The following is a 23,626-nucleotide window of genomic DNA, read 5'->3' as shown; positions in this document are numbered from 1 at the left end:
GCAAATGTCCGAGGATAGCTGCAAGAAAAGAGCACAATTGAAGGGCTAATATGCAAATATGTGAATAGATGTATTATATATTTATATTGTATTACTTTCCACTAGAATCGCATCACATAAAGCAGAGGAGGAAAAGGCTTCCAGCCTTCCAGCTCGAGCTCGTACAATAATACCTCAAAGATGCCAAGCTCTCCATTAACGCTCATCCCTCTCCTACTCCTCTCCATCCTATGCCAATTACAAGCACAAGTACCAGCGCCGGCGCCGGCCCTCGACTGCGAAACTGCTCTACTAAACTTGTCCAAGTGTTTGACATATGTAGAAGACGGCAGTAACCTAACGAGACCCGAGAAGGGATGCTGCTCCGATCTCGCCGGCGTCCTCAACGACGAGCCAATCTGCTTGTGCCAGCTCATCGGTGGCTACGATAATTTCGGCGTAAAAATCGACGTCATCAAGGTCCTCATTCTTCCTACTATCTGCCGTGTTCATGCACCGCCGGCAAACCTATGTGCAGGTGCGTGACACGATCAACACTAATTCTTCTATATGTACATACGAATTGACGCATATGCATACGTGCAGTTCTTGGAGTTCCAGTTGCGAATGTAGCTCCTTCAAGTGGAGGGCCAGAAGAACCCGCGGGTAAGAAACTTTTAATTTTTCTTTTGAATCCTTATTAGATATTTGAAAGACTTTGCTGTATAATATTCAGAATCTCCGACAAGATCGCGAATGCCACCGCCGGCGGCGGCGGCGGCAGCAGCAGCGACTCCTCCTTGTAGCGACGGCGGCGGCGGCGGCTTGAGCTATAGAACCTGCAGCAGTCTGTCGACGTTCTTCTTCATTCTAGCTATCACATTGTACCATCCTCGTTGTAATCTTCTAATTAACTTTCATAACTAATATTGTATAATTGCAATTGATCATTTGGAAGTTTGATGTCTTTGGTGTGCAAAGCGTGAGAGGAATTAAGAAAGTGACGGTGGGTGCTCAGTGCTGCATCGCTGTCTGCAGTATTCTAGTGGTTGTGGGGTTAATTACCTCTGTTGTTCATCCCTCACTTGTGACCTTTTTTAAGGACATTCAATTCCAACCAACATGGATTCATGGGTGTATGTATATATGTATGTATGCATTAATGTATTTATGTAACTTTGTAAAATGGGCCAACTAAATTGGCCCAATAAGTAGCCCAATCTATATAATGTTAACATCATTAGTGGGCTTATAGTAAGTTGGATGTTGTGCAAGCATGCATGACAACAACAAACTCTTAGATGATGATGATGATGATGATGATGTATTGACTCCCAAAGGGGTTGAACATGGACTCAGTTTTGTCTATAGTTTCTCATGAGACATGGCTTTGTTGAATTAGAATCCCCAGGGTTGCTGTCCCAAAAGCTTTGCAATTGTGCAACGAATTAAGACCAAGGGAGAGCAACCAACACCCCCAAATCTCCCCAGATCTCCCAGAATCTACGAGGCAAATCCCTAGATACCCGCTGCTTACAAGCCCGACGTACCCTTATTTATCCCACTATTAGTTTTATCTCTCACACATGCATTTGTTTCTTTGTGCCTTCAAACATGTGAACATTTCTTCTCTCTAAGTACCATCGCATGTGCTACTAATCCAAGTTATATAGTTTGGGGCATTGAGCCAAGGAAAAGGCAAGGAATTTTAAGCAATATTGGAACCAAAAAAGATAGAGCTAAATTTAGAGGGACAAACTGTAAAATATTTTTCTCCTCCAATGTGAGAAGAAGTTATAGTTATGGTTGGTATTGGATTGTTCATGCCCATTTGTGTCCCACTATCGTTATCCTTGTGGTTGGCAAATTTTTTTCATGCCAACTTAGGTGGGTCCATTCATGCAAGATGTGTTTATCTGATATTTGCCATATGTTTACTTCTCAATATTTGCTTTATTTCCTCTTACAGGGTAAATTTAATGAGTACGAGAGTGATTGTTTTCATTGCTGTTTGATTGGAATATTAGAGGAGAAGCTTCTTCAAACAAACACAACCAATCATGGATTCCTTTCAACTGTGGCTCAAATGGCCATATATTAAGTGCAGAGTAATTTGAAAAAAAAGAAAAAGAGAAGGGGATCCAAGTCCACTTTGGTATACTAGATTTGGCAGACGATTAACCAGCCAACAATATTTAATTAAACTAGTCATTAACATCAGTACAAGTTGCTTGCTATATTATAGTAAAACCTCACGAAGCTTGGGCCATAAGCTTCACGTTTTATCCTGCGAATAGAATATCAATTTATTCCAAACAGAAAACATTTGCAAAAATCCGCAAAAAAAGTTTCCCACTTGCCCCAGGTGGCGTCCTCCCATTAGTTAGGGAACGCCCCCCTCGTTCTTATCCGTGGTACATAAAACGAGCTATCCCCGTCCTACTTACTATTCGGCACCGATGCCTTACAGCCTTAGCCGTTCAATTCCTCCCGCACGAAGAAAAGCCTGCTATCGTGCACCACTAAGTTACCCAATTTGTCGTGTCACTAAGTTTCCCTCCAGAGTCCAGAATCCAGAATCCAGATAGATACTTTTTATGCAACAGCGGATATAATAAATAAAAGGGATAAAGATTAAGCCTCAACGCCGACATCACCTCATTTACATCCGTGCGCCTTTAAGTGCGCAGGTTAACCACTTGGCCAACTCGGATACTCCGCTATATATCATATCCGCTATCCAGCTGGGTTATGCTATCCCGGATAGCGACGACTCGAATAGGAACCGTCCAATATTTATGCCAGTGATGGGGGAGTTTTGAGTCAAGAGACACGATGGACGGCTGCGATCGGTTCGTACTGACATCGTACGGGTCAGATCTAATCGATAGCCAAAGGCCGTCATCCGGCCATCCCACACACAGCCAGATAAAATTTTGACCGACTCATTGCAATTAAAAAACTTTAATTAATAGTTAATTATCAGGTATCTTTTGTGGAGAATAGTAGACCACGTGACCACCGATGAGGCTATATGAGACCGCGTTGAATAAAGTTCACGATAAGAACCCCTCAAAATTTATAATTACATGGGAATAACTAATTAAATTATCTTATTCTGAATTTATTGGAGGCAAGGACGTGTGGATGGGATAGCTTCTGGTGGAGGGCTCACAGTGCTATAGCTTAGAAGGCGGCTACGGATTCCGAACGCGCTATTAACTGAATTTGATGAAAGTTACTGTTTCGAATTTACTGGATTAGCCTTGGTTTTCTTCCGTGGTTTTGTGAAAACCGCCCTCCCATGCCCAAGCTAACCTTATAAATTGACCATTTAAAAGAAAATTAACCAAATACGCTATACGTCGTGTTCATATTATTTTACATCTATATCTACGTAACAGAGTGTGAATAATAAAGAATCAAACTTCCTAAAATATTTTTCAAAATGCAGGGTTAAATACTCTATGTATGTTTCTGATCAGGGACGTACATTATAACTTTCTATAAGGTACGCGTAAATAATTTTCGTAGACTTTGTTTCCAGAAAAAGGGACTTATACGAGAGGGCACAATGGTAATTTAACCGAACCTTCAATTCATGCAGGCAACCTCCGCGAGACAATTTCTGCACGTTTGTGCGCGAATCTAACGCTTTGTCTGCGACATTACCACGCCCTCTTTCTTCCCAGTATCGCGGTTAAAAAGTACGCTCTAAGCCGCGTTTACCTGTCGCTCTACCTATTTTTACCGCCTTCACTACTCGACACCATCGCCATCACATGCTCGCTTCCCCCACCTCCACCAAAACGTAGAAGAGAGAGAAGTAGTAATGTAGTAGTAGTAGAAGATACCACCTTCGCCTTCTTTTATTATATTTATCTCTCTCCCTGCTCCCAAGCCCACATCTTTTAATCCCATTCCTTCCTCTTCTCTCTCTTATCTCCTCTGTTGTTTCAGAGCCTGGCAAAGGTTTAATGGAGTAACAACTTGAGAAGCCCAGAAAGGGGGGGAAAAAAGAAGGAAAGAAGAAGAAGAAGAAAAGGTCTGTGCGTCCACTCTCTTTTGTTATCTTGATCTCTATAGTTTCCTTTTCTTGCTTTCAGAGCTTCCTCGGTGTTTCAGCTTCCTTCTCTGCTACAGTCGCTTGTTTTCTTCCTTCTCCCATCTTGGTCTCTTTTTTTGTTCACTTTGTTTTCCGTTTTTTTGTCCTTCTACTTTTTCTCTTGGGTTTTTGAATCTGGATCATTTCCATGGTGTTTAGAGGGAAAAGCTTTGATTTTTGGGTCGGTCGTTTGGCCTTCAATGAGCATATCCCACTGCGTAAAGCTCGTATTCTTACCTAAATTTATGTGTTGATCTCCACCCAAGCGTTGCAGTTGTTATGTATTAATTACGCCCAAGTATTTCGGTTTCTGCGGAGTGGAGGATAAAGACGAATTGGTGTCGGATACTTCTATTCTCGTCTTGGGCCTTTTTGATTTGGTTTTATTCTAGGGGAAACTTCTCGGTATTGTATCATTTGATCAGATCCATCGTCTAATTTGGAAAGCTGCAATCGATTACAAAGTTATTTATCCTTTGTAATTAAATTCATAGAGGAATAGGTTCGATGGATTTATTTTCTTTAAATTATAGGCAATATTGTCGAAAGAGTTTGTTTCATGCTTCCCTTTCTGAGATGCTCTTTTCTTTCATTTGGTTCCTTGTTCTAGATATAGTCAGATCTGCTTCATTTCTATTATTGCTGCTCTATTTATTGTTAGCTATGATTTGGGTGGTGCTTTGTTTGGGTGCAGAAGAATGAATTATTTATTGTGCTATTCCTACAAATCCTAATAAAGACTCTTCTTTCTGATTATATGTTCTTGCTAGCTTTTTGTGATTCTTTTTACATCATCATGTGCTTTCTTTAGAATAATTATTGTTCTTGAGTGAATGGTTAAATGAATTCAACCCTTTTTGCCGAAGCTTCTTTTGGAACCTATCTAGCTTCTTTTTTGGGGATGGTAGGGGGATCTTTCTTTCTTTTTAATTTTTAATTTTTATTTCCTCTGGTTGCTTTTGTTGCCTAAAATTGGTGCTCAAAGAAAGTGATTCTGTTCTTTTGAAGCTCACTCTAATGTTTGTCGACTCTTGTGTATCATTTTTAATTTGTAATTAGTCTCTCTCATAACAAATTATGAGAAGGTCCCCAATGTTATCGCCGAAGTTAACACTAATTTAGTTCAGAGATTACTCTACCTGTGTAAACATTTTTCCCCTCGTAGCAATTCTTTTTCTCGAGGTTCCATGTCCGGGATATTTCATCTGAACTAATAAATTTTCGAAAGGGGCTTTGGTGATGACCTATTCTACTGCATATCTAAAGGAGAGAATCCTTTTGATTTTCTTTATATTATCTCAAAACTGATAGATATAAGTTCTCTTGTTTGATGCATATTTCTCCTTAAACTAACTTGTTAACTGTTGTTAGATGTGTTCCTTGTTCCATACGGTATGTCATCCTCTAATTTATATTTCTTATGTTCTTTCTTTGCAGGACAATTAATCAGCCGTTTTCAAATCTCTTTATCTCTAGACCTGATCATTTGTGCTGTTTGTCATGATGGGTGGGCTACTAATGGAGAGCACGGTTTATCCCGGAGGCCACAACTTTGTGCAGCTTATGCCATCTAGCAACGAGAAGAATATAAATTTTGGCACTCTCTTTCGTCAGCCTTCCACAGCTGAGTCCTCTATGGTTGATGGAGATCTAGTGGACGCTCCACCGGATAACTTTGCTGAGGCTGCTGATGAAGAGAGCGACGAAGATATTGACATTGAAGAACTGGAGAGACGCATGTGGAGGGACCGTATGCGGCTGAAGCGATTGAAGGAGCAGCAACAGAACAGGAACAAGGATCAGGGGGACGCTTCGAAGCAGCGGCAGTCCCAAGAACAGGCACGCCGCAAGAAGATGTCCCGTGCTCAGGATGGGATCCTCAAGTACATGTTGAAGATGATGGAGGTTTGCAAGGCGCAAGGCTTTGTTTATGGGATCATCCCTGAGAAAGGCAAGCCTGTCAGTGGTGCCTCAGATAATCTTAGAGGCTGGTGGAAAGAAAAAGTTCGGTTTGATCGAAATGGTCCTGCGGCTATTGCTAAATACCAAGCTGATAATACCATCCCTGGATCTAACAGCGAGATGAACTCGGGCACTGCAAGCCCTCATTCGCTGCAGGAGTTGCAGGACACAACGTTGGGCTCTCTCTTATCTGCTCTCATGCAACACTGTGATCCTCCTCAAAGAAGGTTCCCTCTTGAGAAGGGAATTGCTCCACCATGGTGGCCAAGAGGTAGCGAAGAGTGGTGGCCTCAATTGGGTATACCAAAAGATCAAGGGCCTCCGCCGTATAAGAAGCCCCATGATCTGAAGAAGGCTTGGAAGGTTAGTGTCCTCACTGCTGTGATCAAGCACATGTCTCCTGATATCGAGAAGATCCGTAGGCTTGTGAGGCAGTCGAAGTGCCTCCAGGACAAAATGACTGCCAAAGAGAGTTCGACATGGCTAGCGGTGGTCAAGCAGGAGGAGGAGTTGTACATGAATCTCCACCCAGATGCCTGCCCTCCCCCACCCTCAGGGGTTGGTACCATGGGGGCCATATCCTTTGATAGCAGCTGCAGTGAGTATGATGTTGAAGGTGTCGATGATTGCAAGAGCAATGATATACTAAACCAGAAAGCTGCTGCAGATGGGAATCCTTACAATGAGAAATTTGTACTACCATCTCCGATAAAGGAGGAGAGTGATGCGGAATTTATCCAGAAGAGAAGTGCTTGTGATCCTGAACTCTTTCTGGACAAACGTGTCTATACATGTGATAATTTGCAGTGCCCACACAATGATTTCCACCTTGGTTTTCTGGATAGGAATGCGAGGAATGGTCATCAGTACATGTGCAAGTATCAGAATAATCCTTCACAAAGTACCGGGGGTTCAGCCACTGCCATACAGATGCCTGAGAACAAACCCATCTTCTCTGTGACTTATAATACACAGGCAAATCCGAGTGGACTTGGGTCTAGCGTCAATCCTGTCAATATTTCTGATTTCAGTCTTCCTGCTGATGGGGAGAAGTCGATCAGTGACCTGATGAATCTGTATGATAGCAATGCCAATTCAGGCAAGAATTTAGATCAGGATGGATTTACTGTTATAGATGGACCTGATCCTCTTCAGCCAAGAATTCAAATGGAGGACTTCTTCGCGCAGGGAAGTGCTATCGGCGATGGTATCTTTGAAGAGATGAGCAACTTAATTCAGCAGCAGCCACCGCAGTACTTTATCCGCGAGGACCTGACACCACTTGAGCAACAATTTGGGAACCAACGCGCTGAGATGAGCACTGCTGACTATAAATTCAGTTCTGGCTTCAACATGTCTGCCATGGATTACCCTGATTCATTGAACAGAGGAATGGGGGAGTCGGTGCAGAAGCAGGACGCATCCAACTGGTTCTTCTGAAGAGCCAAAACGTCCTACGCCAGATGAACTTCCAGGGGATTGGATCATGTAGTCATGCAGTGGAGTATAATTTTCTAAATCTGGGTTCAGGTGATCTCCTCCCTGCAGTTAGTTGTACTGTACTTCTTTCTTTATTTTTTTTTACCTTTTAGAGCATATCTATATATCTTAGAGCATGCTCCTGAGGAGTTCTTGGAAGAATGGCTCTGGGATGCATCTCAGTAGACTTGGTAAAGTATAGGGTTGTAGGTCATGTTTCAGTTTCAGAGCTGATAAATGGATAAACCATATGATCAAGTCCTGTGTTCAAACTTCCGTTGCGGTGATCAACTAAAATATAGCTTTATTGCTGTTTAAATTACTGTTGCTTGTATGAATTTGAGCTCGTTATGTAACTTTCCATGGTGATCAACTAAGATTTTGTCATTAGATTGTATTCTGGCTGAAACTTTCATCCATGACTTTGTATTATTCTCAGTCCATTGCAGTGCACTTAAAAACCCTACTGAAATTTCCTGCTTTCCTAACATGTAGAACGATGACATTCCTGCTATTCTCAACTAAACGAGAAGTTGGACGCTTTATTCTTCATATTTAAACTACTTTTAAGACCCTTTTCTTTCTTAAATTCTTGATAATCGAACAAGTAATCTGCGTGATGCTGTCAAGCTTCTTTCCTGGTCACAAGAATCTCACCTTTTGATCCAACTTGTCACACTTGTGACTCTTCACATGCTTGCATAGTCTCAAAGTGATTTTAAAAACCTTTCCTCTTTCACATGAATCAAAAACCAATTGCAGTTGGATAGCAATCCTTGCAATTTTGACACCAATATGAAACCCATTTCCTTCTCCATTAGAATCAATTATGGGTTTCTTAGTTGTGCTTCCTTTTTCACTTGTTCAATTAAACTCATTACAGTGATGCTTAACTAAGATAATATAAAGTTATTATACTTTATAGTGTAATGTAAAGGTTTGGACCAACAAATCTTTGCCGGTATTTTCTTCTAATTCACCTTATATCTATTTAATTGCTAGTTCTCGCTCAACAGCATACTTTGAATATGGAAAAGGATTTCACACCAAACTCAATTCTATCCTTTATATAAATTTAAAGATATAGTTAGTATGCAACCATAAGAGATAAAGAACACTCTAGGGAAGACGACAGGAATAAGATATCGTTATATTTCGCTTAAATTAATATGAACTATATATGACTTTTCCACCTAAATTTGTCATCTTTGACCAGCTTATGAGATTATCTTTCGAGCCTTAGAACGTAATTATCTAAATGATCGTGACATGGCAAAGCAGTGCATCTTGTACTCCATTTTGTATGTCGGCTGCTAGTGTTGCATGTCAATATCATTGAATTGCTTCATTTTTTTTTTTTTAATTCTTCTATTGACCAAAATTCCCTTGATATTATTATCTTCTAGTTTAAATGTCGTAAATTTAAAACTATAGTTGATTTGACAATATACTCATATATGGTTAGTCGAATTTAACACCTCTCCATTTGGAAGACGTTACCAACTTACCATTTTGTTTAATAACCATTTTAGGGCGTGGCTTGGTATTATTATTATTTTTTAACAAAGTATGAGCTGAATTTGTAAATAATAAAAATGAGGGCTTATTAGTAATAGAGTAAAAATACCAGGTGTTGTTTGTAAAATTTCTCTTTTATGTTTTTTGGTTAAAAGCTCCAAAGATTAAGGCCCAATTCGGTTATAGAATGAATTAGACCAGAACTAGGCCAATCCTAACTGATCTAAGCGAATCCAGCATTTGCCCTAATTCTGGTTGGGCCAAAACTCTTGGTCTTGAGTAAGGCCTAAGCCGAAATGGGGCCCATATAACCTCGTCGGCATCTCCTCATCGGGTGTGCCGATTGATGTGCATCATAGTATCGATCATACTCATTATTCATATGATCGTAATATTTAAAAGGACATGATCCGGAATCAACCTACAAGGAGTCGCCCCGCACTGAATCTCAATTCGTTTATGATCTAACCTTAGTTATAACTATTCCCTATGGGACGAGTTGATGCATACGATCATGTGATTGATTCGCTGAACTATATACCTTCCATCATCGTCACCGTCTAGTAATGTTAATACACTTACTATAGTGTCAATTTGGAAGAGGAGGGATGGGTAGGCGTGTCTCATGAGTCATCAGTATGGAGGTAGAATAGTTTGGGTTATGAGTTGTTGGATCTATTGACAGTCACTGAATCTTTACGTGGATTCGTAGGTCTCCACGTCACCCTGATAGACAAGTAGAGATGGCACTATTTATCCAATGAAAACTTCCAGCCTATAAAAGGGGGACATGCCACATGCCATATAGGTTGTGGTCGGTCTCACACTCTCACTACTCCTAAACCCTACTGGATAGTGGATACTGCCCCTTCACGAGGAGCTCTACGCAAAGAAGAATTTAATTTTAAGATCAAGCTTGGTTTGATAAGGCTTAAAAATTATTATTAAGTTAGAATGACGTCTTACTAGACCGACAATGTAGGCCTAAATCTAATTCGATCCTAGATGTTAAGAGTTAATGTTTAATAATTTTTCTATTATATATATAGATATAGGTCCGCACGGATCTCGAGGCAGGCATGTGGTGCTCATGTTGATCCAATACATACATTCTTACTATTGTTCTCGTTGTTGAGTACTTTCAAATGGGGTCGGCAGTTTATGTCAAATAAATCGCCGACTCCTTCAGGGTCTCTCGAATTGGGTAGATGACGTCACAGTTGAGTAATTAAATTAAATAGTGCATTTTAGCCAGGGTTAACCAAGTTTGGTTGGAAGAAGCTTGGCTTAACCAGAAGATCTCCTAGTTTAATTAATACTAGGTTGTGGGCCCCAATCTTGACCCTGCGTTTCATGATGCCAAAAGCTGATGCGACAGACGAGATAAGAGCATTGGTTATTAGATCTACCGACGTGTTTGTACACCAATCACGTAATGAAACTAATTAAAAATTAGTTAGGCTGTACACGTAGGCCTATCTTGGAAATAGAAAAAAGATTAACAAATCTAATATCGTGCAACTTTGCAACGCCACCGTCCGACAACAATTTTCACTTACCTTTTTGCAAAAATAAAATAAAATATCTCCTATTTCTTTTTCTTTTCTTTTCTAAACTCAACGTCGTCTCGTTTGCATATGTTTTTATATTATTTGGTTGCATAGTTTTGGTTCGATTTTTTATTTTTCGTTACCTCCACCACACAACTTATCTACATGCGAATTAATCTTGGATTCTTTTTTATTCACGATTTTTCCCACGTGCAGCCTTTTTTATTCGTCTTTCGAGATTATCCTCAGATAGCAGTACTGAGCTATCAACAAAAGAGGTGGATTAAAAAAATAATAATAAAAAATTAATAATAAAGTTTACCTCTCAGATAGCACTCTACTCTTCTAGACCAACGACTTGATACTTCAAAGTATTTTACACTTTTTTTTTGTGAATTTTAATTTGGGTTATTTACTGTTTAGTTAAACATATTTTATATCTTATATTTTAAATAAAAATCACTTTACTTCTCAAATTTTAGAAGAAACTTTATCTACAAACGTTATTATTTGATACAACTAAGTTTGAATAAGAATCTTATTATTATAACTTAATCAAAATTTTAAAAAGCATAATAATATAAAATAGAGTCTATGAGTGTAAAATAATTTTCATATTCAAATATTGGAAGGAAATTATGTTTATTATTACTAGGATCGAATACTAAACAAAATAATACTTTAAACACCAAAATGTAATCCAAACATCTAAATCACTCAGAATAAATCCCATCACAATTCACAAAACAAACAATTTAGCTGCATATGCTTGCATGGCATTAGCCAGCGTTCTCACAAACCGAACCGGCCGGTCTACCTCGTCTGGACCGGCCGGCCCAGCTTCGCCAACTTCGTGACCCGATCCGGTTCGACGGAGTAAACAGGACGGTGCTTATCCGGCACGAATCGGACCGAGTTTGGTCGAACGCTGACCGCCTCTTCGCAGCCACAGCCTAGCATCGAGCCGCTGCTGCCTCTCCTCGTCGCTCCGTCGCTCGCCATGGCTGCAGCGAACCGGTCATGCTCGGATTGGATGAACCGGAACTCGCCACCGAAATCCGACGCGGAGCTGGAGAAGTTAGCCACGCTGTTCCGGTCGAAGCACCCCTCCGCCGTCGTTACGCTCCACTCCACGCTAACCTCGCTTGGCGGGTACACCTCGCTCGCCGCAGACTCTGCCACGCTCCGCCGGAACCCGGCGCCGAACCTCGAGGTGGACGTCTCCTCGAGCGAGTCGCGGTGGCGGTACGACGCCGGGTACGACGTCGAAAAGCTCTCGATCTCGAACAAGTCCGAGCTTGCGTCGCTGGCTACGTCGTCATCGCCGGAGAAGGTTAGCCTCTGCATCGACTTCCTCAAGACCGCTGGTTCATCTCTGGGGTGGAAGACCTCCAAGGAATCGCGTGGGGGATCTTCCTTGGAAGTCTTCGCCGTTGGTTTTAGGACGGGGAAGGAGAACCCACTTGGATTATTTGCCGGTTTTCTGGATTTTACTATCTGTTGAGTCATTTCCATCGAGAAAGGTGGCTTCTTTGGGGAGAATAGAGTGGAATTACCAAAATAGTTCGCGTCTTTGGCGGATAAACCAGGAGTTATCTTCACCTTTGTAATCTCCCCCGTCTCCAATTCGTGCTTCATCTCTCTGGGAATGAAGCCGAGTTGCTCCTTAACAACAAAGCCATTGTTGGCACCCACCAAGTTCGAGCAAGCCGGGCTCTTGGGTTCGTACCTCTCCTCGACATCGACGGATTTCTTGCCGGCGCAGGGGCAGTTCCGGCTAAAGATCCGCCGGCCGGGGGAAGAAGGCATCTTCGTCTTGTCCTTCGACGGGAAAGTCCTCACCTTTATAGCGGCAGAGCCAGGTGGGTTGGATAACAGCCCAGATCGGCTATTCCAGCTCGCCTCCGAGGAGGCCGTCGGCGTCGCAAACACCCCATTACGTGTGCTCCTCCCATACCCGTCAATGGAGGAGACGGAGGAGTCCCGTGGGTTGGCGGTGGAAAGGTCGCACCTTTCGCTGGGGTCCTGGCCGTCTCGGAAGTAGCGCTCAGCGTCGAAGATGCTGAGCTCGGTGTCGTGGCTGCGGCGGGCGGAGGGGGAGGAGATGGGTGGTTCCCGGAGGTGGGGTTTTGGTGGGAGAGAGAGGAAAGGAGAAGGGTTGGAGTGCAATGGAGGCCTTCCATTGGAATAGAGGCTTCTATTGAAGCTTTGTGTTGATCTGTACCTCTCCATCTTCTTTTAAGAAGGAACTGAAAGAAGTGATGAGGAGTTTGGAGCAGGGTAGTACAACTTCTCATGTGTATATATAGTGCAGAAGATTGGATTGTCTGTAATATCCATTGCAGGAATTTCCTGCAGCCGAGGTTTGGGGGAAAAAAATCCACATTTAACACCAATAAGTCAATAACATATATAATAAGCAACTTGAGCACAAAACGAGTGGTTGTTCAACAAAATTTTCCTTCATGTTTTTAAATAAAATTTAATAATTTAAAATGTCCACATGTCAAGAAATATGGAAACCATTTTTTTTTAACTACTGGTTTACACTTATATAGCAAATATTCGATTCTTAACTTGAGGATAAAATCCATATCTCCCTAAGTAATGCTGTGTCAGAAAAGTGCACTGCTGATAAAAAGAGCAGAGTGGGAGTCATAGATATCAATCCCCATCATGGAATAATTCTCAAAATCCAAAAGATAATAATGTCGAGCTCCTCTCTCCTAGAACCCAGCAAGAACAATGGAGAACAATGGAGAACAAAAATCCTTTTCTATCTTATCCTCATTCACCAAACAGTTCAAGCATGATCATGTGGAAAACATTCTTCCACTTGGCTACTTCAACGTCCACAGCTCAATTGGATTGGGCCCGAAGTGCTCATTTCCTCAAAATGACACTCTTTAGTACTTCAAATGCCCTATTATAAATTCTAGCAGATGAAACACTTCTTTGGGCCAGAAAGACACAGCTGTTCCTTGCTGTGGTATTAGAAAAAATGCAAGTCTTCTATGTCCTCTTCTTGCATTCTCTTAGCATTTAGTCAATGACACATAACTGTTGTAGGCCATGATCAATTGTAATCAAAAGATTTATCAATAGTTCTCACACACTAACATTTGTCCCAAGTGGAACTCACATGTAAAAGTACAGCATCACAGAGTCAGCACTTGCACGAGAACTTCAATACTCCAGAAGTTCAGAATGTTATTCACAATTAGTTACATTTGCCAATCCAATGGTGGCCAAAAAGACAGAACAATTAGAGCTGGACAATGAATAAAATATTCCCTAAAGCTATCATGAGGACAAATCTCAAAGGAGTTCTATCCATTCTTTTCTCCCTACTGGTCCAACATGATATCGACCAACAAGGCTCTTTCTCTCTTTCCATAGCACGACTAATTAATGTTCGACCAGTTGTAAAGTGGAAATACTGCCCATAAATACAAAGAAACAAACTTCAAATTACAAACATATACTGTCATACTCCATCCTTGACATGGAATAGAGGAGTTATATCGCTGAATATGATATGATAACACATTAATTGATGTCTAATACTTGACTCGCAAAACTGCAACTAGAAACAATTTGAAAACTTCTGTATTGAGCAAGCTGTAACTTCAGTAGCTCATTAATTAACTGGTTGGTATTTTGGATGTAGAATTAATGCATAGAGGGAGCAGAGCAGACAGCAAAGCACAACTGCACATTTACATGGATAATGAACACTTCTAATGAACTTCTATTACTATATCAGCAGTCATCAGGAAAGGTACCTTCAGTAAGTTCAAAGAGCAGAAAGAACAGGGAACTATAAAACGCTGTTACCTTGGCAGAAATAGGTAATTTTCTTGAAAAAATTAACATCACCAAATAAGAAACGGAACTGGGTAATTTGGTTTGTTAAACAGTAAACCAGAGTATTAGGTAACAACGTCGTATAATCTTTAGATAAGTATCATATGATTTTTTAATTGGCAGCCTATTTTGTGAGAGACTGGACCAGTTAGACTGTTTTGTGCCACAGGCCAGCGATAATGCACGTATGAATATTATATAAGATTTCATGAAATACTTGACACTACACCTACCATTAAATAGAATAACAAAGATGACAGCACTTGAACAAGATTAGAAACAGAAGATCTTATGTTTAGAATAGGGCAGAAACACCATAGCAAACTACTTGCATATCATTACTGAAGTATGATGAACTATCTTGAAATTATGAAAGTTAGCTAATGATCAAGAGTAGCACAGATTGTCCTCACCATGGTAGCCTTTTATACAAGGAATATTATTTTAATAACTAACCATTCTACTTTTTGCAGTATTTACTCAAAAGCATTAGAAGTTCACAATATTCATGAAACTTGATGTCTAATCAAATTGCTAACTGTGGCGAATCATGACAGAGACAAAGAACTAATGCATGGTAATTATCACAGGCACATAGCTAATGTTCAACCATACACACTCAGGATGGTATAGTTGTTAAACTTGATGAAGTACCATATTAGAATTGTAACATGTGCCACTTTGTCAAGGGCTGACTTGAACTTACAAGTCAGTCACAACCATTCAACCATTATTAATAATAAGCAACCGTTACATGTCTACCGTAGATTTGAAGTTATACTTTACTTCAACTCTATGTTTGTAACACTCAGTCATTCACCATAAATATCATTGCAGCCATTTTTCAGCAAAGATAATGTGGATATGCTTTGTGACTATAAGAGGCCTTTCTCTGGTATGACACATCAACTTTAGCAGGCTTATGATCCAATCAATCCATAGCCCATGTTATGCACAAGAATTCTATAGTGATGTGAAGAAATGTACAAAAGTATGATGATGTAAAGATCATATAACTGAAAATTTTGACAAGTTATTAAGTCAACATCTAGAAAGAATTATTCAGCAAGAGCTAACAGGGTAAAAGGAATCAAGTAAACCTAAAAAAACCTAAGATTGAAAATTCAAAAGGGTGAATCATATTATCAATCAAGTAGTAGTCAACAATATATTGTCAATTACTGTGTCAGCCAAAATTACAGAACCCCATTGAATAAAAAATTTCTGATTCTATTCTATATGCGCCACCCTCTACTCAGATACCATTATATTCCAATCCAACTCCAGCCATCAAAACCCATAATATCATATAAATCTCATCCATTTATTACCAGAAGAGCTTCAGGGTTATCAAAAAGCATTGCCAGAAAATCATGAGTCTCTGAATCTCCTCTGAACTCATTAGCCATCACACACCACAAAATACAATCAGGTAGTGCAGAAAATCCTGAGGCGGTCCCAATTCAATTCTCCCCCTACAGCTTGGGCCTTCACCACCCTCAGAGACAACTCTGGCTTATGGTCGTCATCAACAGGAACCTCCGGCTCCTAGCTGTTGTCATCATCAACCAGTGTGATCCCTTACAGAGAGAAAAATCTGACCTCTCAAAAGGGTGTCATTTGGTTGACAAGAACCAACTCCTCCATGGGTAGGATGCAGAAACAACATGGGCCTTGGCTTGGACAAGAATAGATCTTTTCTTGCAACGGTTCCCAACCCGCCTAGAGAAATGCTGCCAGCTCCACTCGTTCCCACAAGCCTTGGAAACGGATCCACTGTGGGAATGTAATGACCGCCGGACATCAAACCAGTAGGCGTGGAACCGAAACATGTGGGCACTACCAGGTATCATTACTCCATTAGAAAACGGTAAGAGCAATATCAAGAAGAGAGAAACCATGAAAGAAGTAGAGAGAAGCGAACTCGATAGATAATTTAATATGTGACCAACAATATAAAGGGGAGGAGGGAGGAGGGAGGAGGAGGTGGGAGAAATGAGAGAGAGATCCCAATATTGACCACGTGATTAGATATTTACTATTTTCATTTATTGTCTTATTCTTTTACTAAAAGTTTAAAGTCTTGAATTACTGTTTTTTTATGGAACTCAAAACCACTACCTTCAAGAAGTTGTTGTTCAAACTATTCAAAATATACTACAAATTAAAGCATTAAAACGAACTTTATGGCCCCATGGGTCTTTTACTTTTAATTTTATGACCCATTGTTTGAATTTTGTTTTGTAAATAATCAAGACTACAAGCACTACAAGTCTGCATGAAGCCAACAGAATTAATTATAAAGTGAAACAATTACAGAACAGAACAAAGCATATCAATTGAAAGAAATTGAACTGACAAGATCTCATAGTTTACATAATTCTTAGTCTAACCCAGCTGCAGTTGACCACAGTGAGTTTCACAACAAAACTTTTATAACTTGATCACTATCCCATTACATGAAAAATGCAGTTAATACATAAATGAATTACTGGCGATGAAATGGGTTGTTACATCTACTGAATATATTGCTGATTTGATGACTAAACTGGAAATTTTGAACTGACATATTCTCTACAAGTCATGTAAGATCTCAACCTCCATATAGCTAATTTATAAAGTTTAAGAAAACACAGAGCAATATCACTGTTCCAACATACATGAAACCAACAAAGAGAGAGAATAAGAGATAACATGAGAAGTGAAAAGTTAGTCACGCTATGAGATATCAGTATGAGAAAACAATGGGGTTTATGTTTTTATTGTGTAAACGACTGCAAAGAAACAGTAAAGAGTTAGAACATCACCAAGTTGGTTGAAGCCCCAACCACAAACGGTTCCATGAGCAGCCGAGTCAAGAAGTAGAACACTACTCCCAGAGTTATCGAGATTGGCAGCGCAGGCAATGCATGCCGACAAACAGACAACAAGATGAGCGTGCACCCAAGCCCTGATATTATGGCCAGATAACAAGCATAAACTGTCATCAGATCATACATCGCTGCCCTACCAACAAGAACGCTATAGAAGACGAAGTCCCCTAGTCCCAGCCTGACGCCCCTTGTAGTATCAAACATCTCAACCTCTGAAGAAGGCGAGGACTGGGAAGACCGTCCCCTCCTCCTCTCAGCATTGCCATCCCTGTTGTCGCCCCTGGAAACCAAAGGGGAACTCTCTCCCGCAGACCTCTCAATCTCTACAACTGCATGATTGGAGACAGAGTTTTCACCTTCAAGATTCTCCATTTCTATAACAGAGCGATCTGAATTGGAATTTCCAGCATTGCCGCCAACCCCGCCGGATGATCCACTGGACATCAAAGGGGATCTTTCTTCTTCAAGATCCTTCATTTCTATGATAGCACGATCCAAGTTAGAATTTTGACCAATACCAACATGGCGATTTCCCCTTGAAATCTCGGGATCAACAGGCTGGAGCTCCACGGCACCAAGAGAAGCAACATCAACAGCAGCAGAGGAGGAGGACGCCGCAACTGTAGGTCTTGCCTCATAGACTAACGCAGGGAGATCGTCGTCCCGGGACGACGCAAGCTCGACAAGAATCCGCAACGGTCCTCTGGGCGCGAGTACGGCGACGAGATCATAAGCCGCGAGAGCGAGGAGTAGAGTCCAAGTTGTCCATTCCGGAAGCTTCGCGAACCAAGCGGCGACTATGACGGCGATGACGACCATGTAGGACTGCCGGAGGATTATGGGCACGGCCGGTGAGAACACCGAGAGTACACCGACGGCTGCAAAGTTGAAGAGGACGAGGAGGGAAGTGACGGCGTCGAGCGGTATGGAGAACTGGCGGAGGAGGGAGAGGAGGATGGCGCCGCCCATGGAGGCGAGGACGAAGAAGGCTGAGAAGCGCATGTAGTTCTTCAAGAAGTTGGTGAAGTGGTAGTAGTAGAGGAGGACGAGGAGGAAGGTGACGACGGTGACGAGGAGGACGAAGACGGCGGCGTTGAGGAGGGCGCCCTCGAGCTTCGTGGAGGAGGAATCGGAAGGGGACTCGAGGTAGACGAGAGTGGCAGCGGTGATCGGAGGAGGTGAAATGGAAGAAGGGGAAGCCGGGGAGAGCGAGGTGAGGAGGAGGACGACGAGGAGCATGCAGATGGAGACCGGGGACATGACCCCGATGATCTCGACTCCCAAGGCGTCGATGATGCTGTGATCCATTGGTAGGTCGACGGGCGGCAAAATCTTTTTGGGGGTGATGGTGGGGGAAAACTCAGAGGAAGGGAACCGGAAATGGAATTGGCATTCTTCGAGTTTGGGGAGACGAGAAGAGGAGAAGAGTCTCCTTCTTTTACCTTTTCTGGTCAGTTTTGGCCTTTTTTGGGGGGGAGAGAGAGAGAGAGAGAGAGAGAGAGAGAGAGAGAGAGAGAGAATTACTAGGTCTATTGGGCCAGATGGGTTGGGCTTTGGGCCTTGGGGGAAGTGTTGGGATAGGGGCGGTCTAATCCAACTCCTTATCGAGATTTATATGATATAAATTGGGAAAAAAAGTTAATCAAATACGTCTTACATTATATAATAATAATAATTATTATTATTATCCCCATCCTTCTATATGAATATTTATTATCATTTCACCTCTACATTTTTCTTTTAATATCTCAAAAGACCGTGAACTAATTTTAATAGTAAAAAAAAATTATAATACCTAGAATACCTCTAATTTGACTTTAATTAGTTCTCTTTTTTAAAGTTGTTTTTACATTTATAGCTGTTTAACTTATCTATAGAGATACTAAAAGCAAAATATATAGGCATTCTGAAGAACACCGTATATGAAAATGTTGGATTAGGGGGTTATTTCAATAGTTAAGACTAGATGCATGTATTTATTAGATGAAATAAAAATGAGTTTAGCTTAAAAGTTTGGTAGGATATGATCATGTAAATAATAATAGAAGCAAAACTTAAGGTTTCTTTCTTGATAAATTCAAGATTTGTCTTCTAGAGAGACAATAATGTATTAATTATGCTGGTAAATACACTTCACTGAATGGAAGGAATTATATTTCACTCTCTTCCAATTCGTGGATGTTATAAAACGAATTTCTTTTTCTTTTTTTTTTCCATTGGCATAAACTATTGTTGAAACAAGAGTTACCCATGATAGAACAACTAATCAATCAAGGTCTAAGAGGAGAACATAAACAATTTTGCCATTTATACGACAAAATGCATTACTGTAAGTTACATGACTTTAATATCAATATCATCTGTGACAAGAGAAGCAATTCCAAATGCTTAAGCCACATCAACTTGCCCTGTTTGGTGACATAGCAAACCAAGATATATACTCCTTGATCATCCAATGCTCCATTCAAGCAGAAGTCATAGCAAAGATACCATTTTCAGAACTACCATAATTAATGTCAATTAACTAGTAGAAATAAATGTCTCTGGCACCTAATGGGCTACTACATTATGCAAATATATCAACCTACAAAGTCTTGACATACCGCAGCTTACATTTGTATATCTCCATATATGCACAGAATACACTAATTTGCATTTCTGCTTACAAACATTGCCAGTTAATATTCAAAAAGAATATGATCAGATCTTTGTACTTAAAAGAAATGTGCAGAGACAATCCATCAGTTTGATTGAAACATGATCACTTGTCAAGTTACTCGAGCAACAGAAATTCAATATAGTCTGAACTAAAAAAGTGGTGACTGCTCTCACATGTCCACATTTATTGGAGCTTATGACACCTCATATAGACTCTGGTCAATGGTACCACCTTTGGGGGAAGAGATGTTGAATCATGTGAACAACAAGAGAGAAAAGAGAGCAAAACATGGCTGACTTTGTAAAAAGCAAAGGAGAAATTATATGAGCCAGAGAGGCAGATTACAGGTGAGGAGACAGTCACACTCTTCGAATCATCCAGTATATAAGCACTCACAGGTTCATGGGACACCTGTATGAACAGAAGAAAAGGAAGAGGAGGAGAGGTAGGAAAGGGAGGGTGGTGGGTCTTTGAGTCAGCCTGGCTACCTACCTAGCCATGGGAAGACCTCCTTGCTGTGATAAGATTGGCATCAAGAAAGGGCCTTGGACTCCAGAAGAAGACATCATTTTGGTCTCCTACATCCAAGAGCATGGGCCTGGAAATTGGAGATCAGTGCCTATAAACACTGGTAAAAATCTCTCTCTTTCTCTCTCTCCATGTCCTGAGCTGTTTGCTTTCTTCGCACTAATGAGTTCTGATAGATATTGGCTGAATTAGCGAACTGGCTTTCTGCTAATTTGAAATTCCAATCCTGCTTCGCTCTCAGATATTACTAGGTAGTTATGTTAATTCTTATATGCTCATGCCTAAAGTTGTCTTTGATGCTTAACTCCATTTATTCCAATGGTCTGCTTCTTGCCTTCTTCAACTCTTGGAAGATTTCGCTGAAAACCATGGAAACAATTATTCTGGGTACTTCTACAGGACAACATTATACCAACTCCATAAACATATACAAGTAGAACCTTCATATACCTTGAATTGCAGGCTTGCTGAGGTGTAGTAAGAGCTGCAGATTGAGATGGACTAACTATCTTAGACCTGGAATCAAGCGTGGGAATTTCACTCCACATGAAGAAGGAATGATCATTCATCTCCAATCCTTACTTGGCAACAGGTAAGATTTCCTTAATGTACTTACTACATAACCCATAATCATAAAGAAGGGAAGGATAAAAATTATGGAACTTCATTAGAACTCTAACAATGACACATGGCAAATTCAGTGAAATCCTGTTCCTTTTTTCTCTCTTCTAATTTCTGTTTGATTGCCATGCAGGTGGGCAGCAATAGCTTCCTATCTCCCCCAAAGAACAGACAATGACATAAAGAACTACTGGAACACCCACCTCAAGAAGAAGATCAAGAAGTCCCACGCCACAACTAATACATCTATGAATACCTCTCATAATAGTCCAACAAGCTATGCCCCCATCTCCAAAGATCACAACATGGAAGAAAAGAACCCAAATAGCCCCTCTACATATGCCTCAAGCACAGAGAACATATCCAAGCTCCTCGAAAAGTGGATGAGATCCTCACCCAAGACCATACAAGATAACCAGGGAGGCACCATCACCAACAACAGTGACAGTTGCAATGCCGCGGGAAGAGAATTGCTTGAAGGTAGTCTATATAAAAGTGATCAAGGCAGTGACAGTCACATGAACCACGACAATCTCGACTCAGTGCTCTCGTATGATAATATCAGCGGCATCACCTGGGAGAAGCCGTCAGCTAGTACACAGACTCCCTTGTCCTTTCTAGAGAAGTGGCTTCTTGATGAGGCCTCAGGGCAAGTAGGAGGATTCATGGAGCTCTCAGTTGACTGCTGCCCAAACCCAATGTTCTAATAAGTGTTCCTATATCTTGTCCTCTTAGTGCATGAGAGTTTACCAAGTGCAAAAGCTCCCTCTAATGATCATCCACTACTACTAATGTCTGTGGGTACTCCAATTATCCATTACAACCACTAATAAGTTTACAAGAACTCTAAGTAATAAGGAGCAGTGTTTTAGATAATTAATATGGATCACATATCAAAGATGATTCTGTTTGCCTTGTCTTTCTTTATTGTTTCTGTAGTGTCATGTATGTGAATCTAGTTAGAAAACTTCCCAGTTTTCATGGCAGATTCGGGGGACATAAACTGGGCATCTCTGACAAAAGAATCCTGGGTTGCAGAGTAAAAGGTAAATCTCCATTCAACATGGGCCAAGATCATTAAAGTGAACAGTATGTAGCTTGTTGCTTGCACCCTCTCGTGTCAGTCTAGTTGTTATTTTAGTTATAGCTGAAGCAATGAATTTAATATTCATGTGAATAAAATGCGCAAAGTTTGTGTGTCTAAGCATTTATGAGATGATTTAAAGAAACTACCCATGGGGGAAATCTAGAGGACTAGTAGAAAATTTCTATGCAAATGAAGAAGCTATGGCTTCTAATTTTAAGAATTGGACTCAAGAAGGGGATGATAAAGATCTCCCTAGCTATCATTTGTAGATTACCTTATCTCATGGGGGTTATAATTTATAGGTCTACCACTGTAAAAGGGTCCACACTCCACAGTGAGCTGGCTAAAAATAATTGCCATTAAAACATGAGAGAGCTTACTTGTTGATGTCACTTCAATGAAATAAATATCAACATCTCATTAGTTAAAATAAATATTATAACGCCCAAAAATATGACGTGAGAAGTTTTACCAACAGGAACTGTAAGCATAGTCACAACCTATACTTGGGAAATCAACCAACCATCAATTTTTATATCTTTGCACGGGTGTTCATATTTTAGAACCTAGAAAACGAGTATTACTGTCATTATGAAAGAACAGTACGTCATTTGTCTTACTGCCAGTACATATAGATTGTAAATATCTCCAAACTGAGGGGATCTGTCCTTCCTAGCTTCCATGATAGCCATTAATGAGTTATTGTCATTATCTTATGTTGTCGTGTTGCTTATTGTAAAATAACTCAATGACTTTCTTCAAACACTGTAAACATATTCAACCTTCATAATTCAGTTTCCACAAAACAAGTTCTGGTGTCTCCTCCTCAAATTTGAATTTTCGTAGTCACAAGGCATAGTGCTTGTATTATAAGGAAGAAAGTTGTGTATAGTGAGAAATTAAGAAAACGAAGATATACTTGAGAGTAAATAATTCTAAACTGAACAATGGCACATAAACAATAACTAAACTGAAAAACAGAAGCAAACATCGTAATAGGGAAAAAAAAATTTAATAGTAAAATAAAATACATGATGTTACGAGTATTTCAAGCTCTGTAGACATCTAATATCTTTGAGAGTTTTTCTATAAGTTCCAATCATGCTTAATTAATTTAGAAGCAATTGGGTTTTCCAAGAGGTATGAGTAATTTGTTATGAGTAAACTATTATCTGTGAATGGTTAGTTGTTTCACCAAAATTTTAGATTTGTCACAAGACTCACACTAAGTACTGCTATCATAGTGCTAAGTGAACTAAATTGATAAATCCTGGAAGAGGTAATCAGCCTAGAATGCCACAGTACAGATATAACTAGGGAACCATTTATTTCTATTCACCATGTTAAGAAGATCAGCTAAATAGTTATCCTCAAATCATACAATAAAATGATTGAAAC

General features: G+C 40.4%; 5 protein-coding genes across 6 annotated transcripts; 3 read left to right on the top strand and 2 right to left on the bottom strand.

Moving 5' to 3' along the window:
* The first annotated feature begins 104 nt into the window (after positions 1–104).
* On the top strand, positions 105–1,110 carry LOC140781107 (non-specific lipid transfer protein GPI-anchored 12-like). The gene is made up of 3 exons (XM_073126911.1): positions 105–517; positions 586–645; positions 716–1,110. Exons 1-3 carry the CDS (start codon positions 181–183, stop codon positions 904–906), a joined length of 588 nt encoding a protein of 195 aa, XP_072983012.1. The 5' UTR covers positions 105–180; the 3' UTR covers positions 907–1,110.
* Positions 1,111–3,750: 2,640 nt separating this feature from the next.
* Positions 3,751–7,844, top strand: LOC140781096 (protein ETHYLENE-INSENSITIVE 3-like 1a). The gene is made up of 2 exons (XM_073126895.1): positions 3,751–4,024; positions 5,522–7,844. The coding sequence occupies exon 2, from the start codon at positions 5,585–5,587 to the stop codon at positions 7,484–7,486; it is 1,902 nt and encodes a 633-aa protein (XP_072982996.1). The 5' UTR covers positions 3,751–4,024; positions 5,522–5,584; the 3' UTR covers positions 7,487–7,844.
* Positions 7,845–11,406: 3,562 nt separating this feature from the next.
* LOC140781355 (protein PHYTOCHROME KINASE SUBSTRATE 4-like) lies at positions 11,407–12,825 on the bottom strand. Its single transcript, XM_073127296.1, has one exon. The coding sequence runs from the start codon at positions 12,823–12,825 to the stop codon at positions 11,407–11,409; it is 1,419 nt and encodes a 472-aa protein (XP_072983397.1).
* Positions 12,826–16,130: 3,305 nt separating this feature from the next.
* On the bottom strand, positions 16,131–18,796 carry LOC140781100 (presenilin-like protein At1g08700). Of its 2 annotated transcripts, XM_073126904.1 has the most exons (2): positions 17,268–18,796; positions 16,131–16,299 (listed from the first exon to the last, which is right to left on the bottom strand). In XM_073126904.1, exons 1-2 carry the CDS (start codon positions 18,639–18,641, stop codon positions 16,264–16,266), a joined length of 1,410 nt encoding a protein of 469 aa, XP_072983005.1. In that variant the 5' UTR covers positions 18,642–18,796; the 3' UTR covers positions 16,131–16,263. The 2 variants fall into 2 exon arrangements, with proteins under 2 accessions (XP_072983005.1, XP_072983002.1); XM_073126901.1 differs by lacking the exon at positions 16,131–16,299 and having other exon boundaries at positions 17,042–18,796.
* Positions 18,797–20,407: 1,611 nt separating this feature from the next.
* On the top strand, positions 20,408–22,039 carry LOC140781104 (transcription factor MYB60-like). Its single transcript, XM_073126909.1, has 3 exons — positions 20,408–20,623; positions 20,983–21,112; positions 21,275–22,039. The coding sequence occupies exons 1-3, from the start codon at positions 20,491–20,493 to the stop codon at positions 21,846–21,848; spliced, it is 837 nt and encodes a 278-aa protein (XP_072983010.1). The 5' UTR covers positions 20,408–20,490; the 3' UTR covers positions 21,849–22,039.
* The last annotated feature ends 1,587 nt before the right edge of the window (positions 22,040–23,626 follow it).

This window comes from Typha latifolia, chromosome 2 (genome assembly GCF_019914945.1).
Source record: "Typha latifolia isolate L0001 chromosome 2, TyphaL0001v2, whole genome shotgun sequence".
NCBI lineage: Eukaryota > Viridiplantae > Streptophyta > Magnoliopsida > Poales > Typhaceae > Typha > Typha latifolia.
Note: the sequence above shows the minus strand (reverse complement) of the source record. Positions and strands in the feature narration are given on the sequence as shown.

Bases quoted from the DNA above. Each gene is read 5' to 3' on its own strand.
- LOC140781100 (XM_073126904.1), bottom strand. From the start codon at position 18,641: ATGGATCACAGCATCATCGACGCCTTGGGAGTCGAGATCATCGGGGTC. The intron at 16,300-17,267 runs GTGATGTTCTAA...GATACCTGGTAG, and splicing joins TTGGGGCTTCAACCAACTTG to TGCCCACATGTTTCGGTTCC.
- LOC140781107 (XM_073126911.1), top strand. From the start codon at position 181: ATGCCAAGCTCTCCATTAACGCTCATCCCTCTCCTACTCCTCTCCATC. The intron at 518-585 runs GTGCGTGACACG...GCATACGTGCAG, and splicing joins GCCGGCAAACCTATGTGCAG to TTCTTGGAGTTCCAGTTGCG. The intron at 646-715 runs GTAAGAAACTTT...TATAATATTCAG, and splicing joins AGGGCCAGAAGAACCCGCGG to AATCTCCGACAAGATCGCGA.
- LOC140781355 (XM_073127296.1), bottom strand. From the start codon at position 12,825: ATGGAGAGGTACAGATCAACACAAAGCTTCAATAGAAGCCTCTATTCC.
- LOC140781104 (XM_073126909.1), top strand. From the start codon at position 20,491: ATGGGAAGACCTCCTTGCTGTGATAAGATTGGCATCAAGAAAGGGCCT. The intron at 20,624-20,982 runs GTAAAAATCTCT...CTTGAATTGCAG, and splicing joins ATCAGTGCCTATAAACACTG to GCTTGCTGAGGTGTAGTAAG. The intron at 21,113-21,274 runs GTAAGATTTCCT...ATTGCCATGCAG, and splicing joins CAATCCTTACTTGGCAACAG to GTGGGCAGCAATAGCTTCCT.
- LOC140781096 (XM_073126895.1), top strand. From the start codon at position 5,585: ATGATGGGTGGGCTACTAATGGAGAGCACGGTTTATCCCGGAGGCCAC.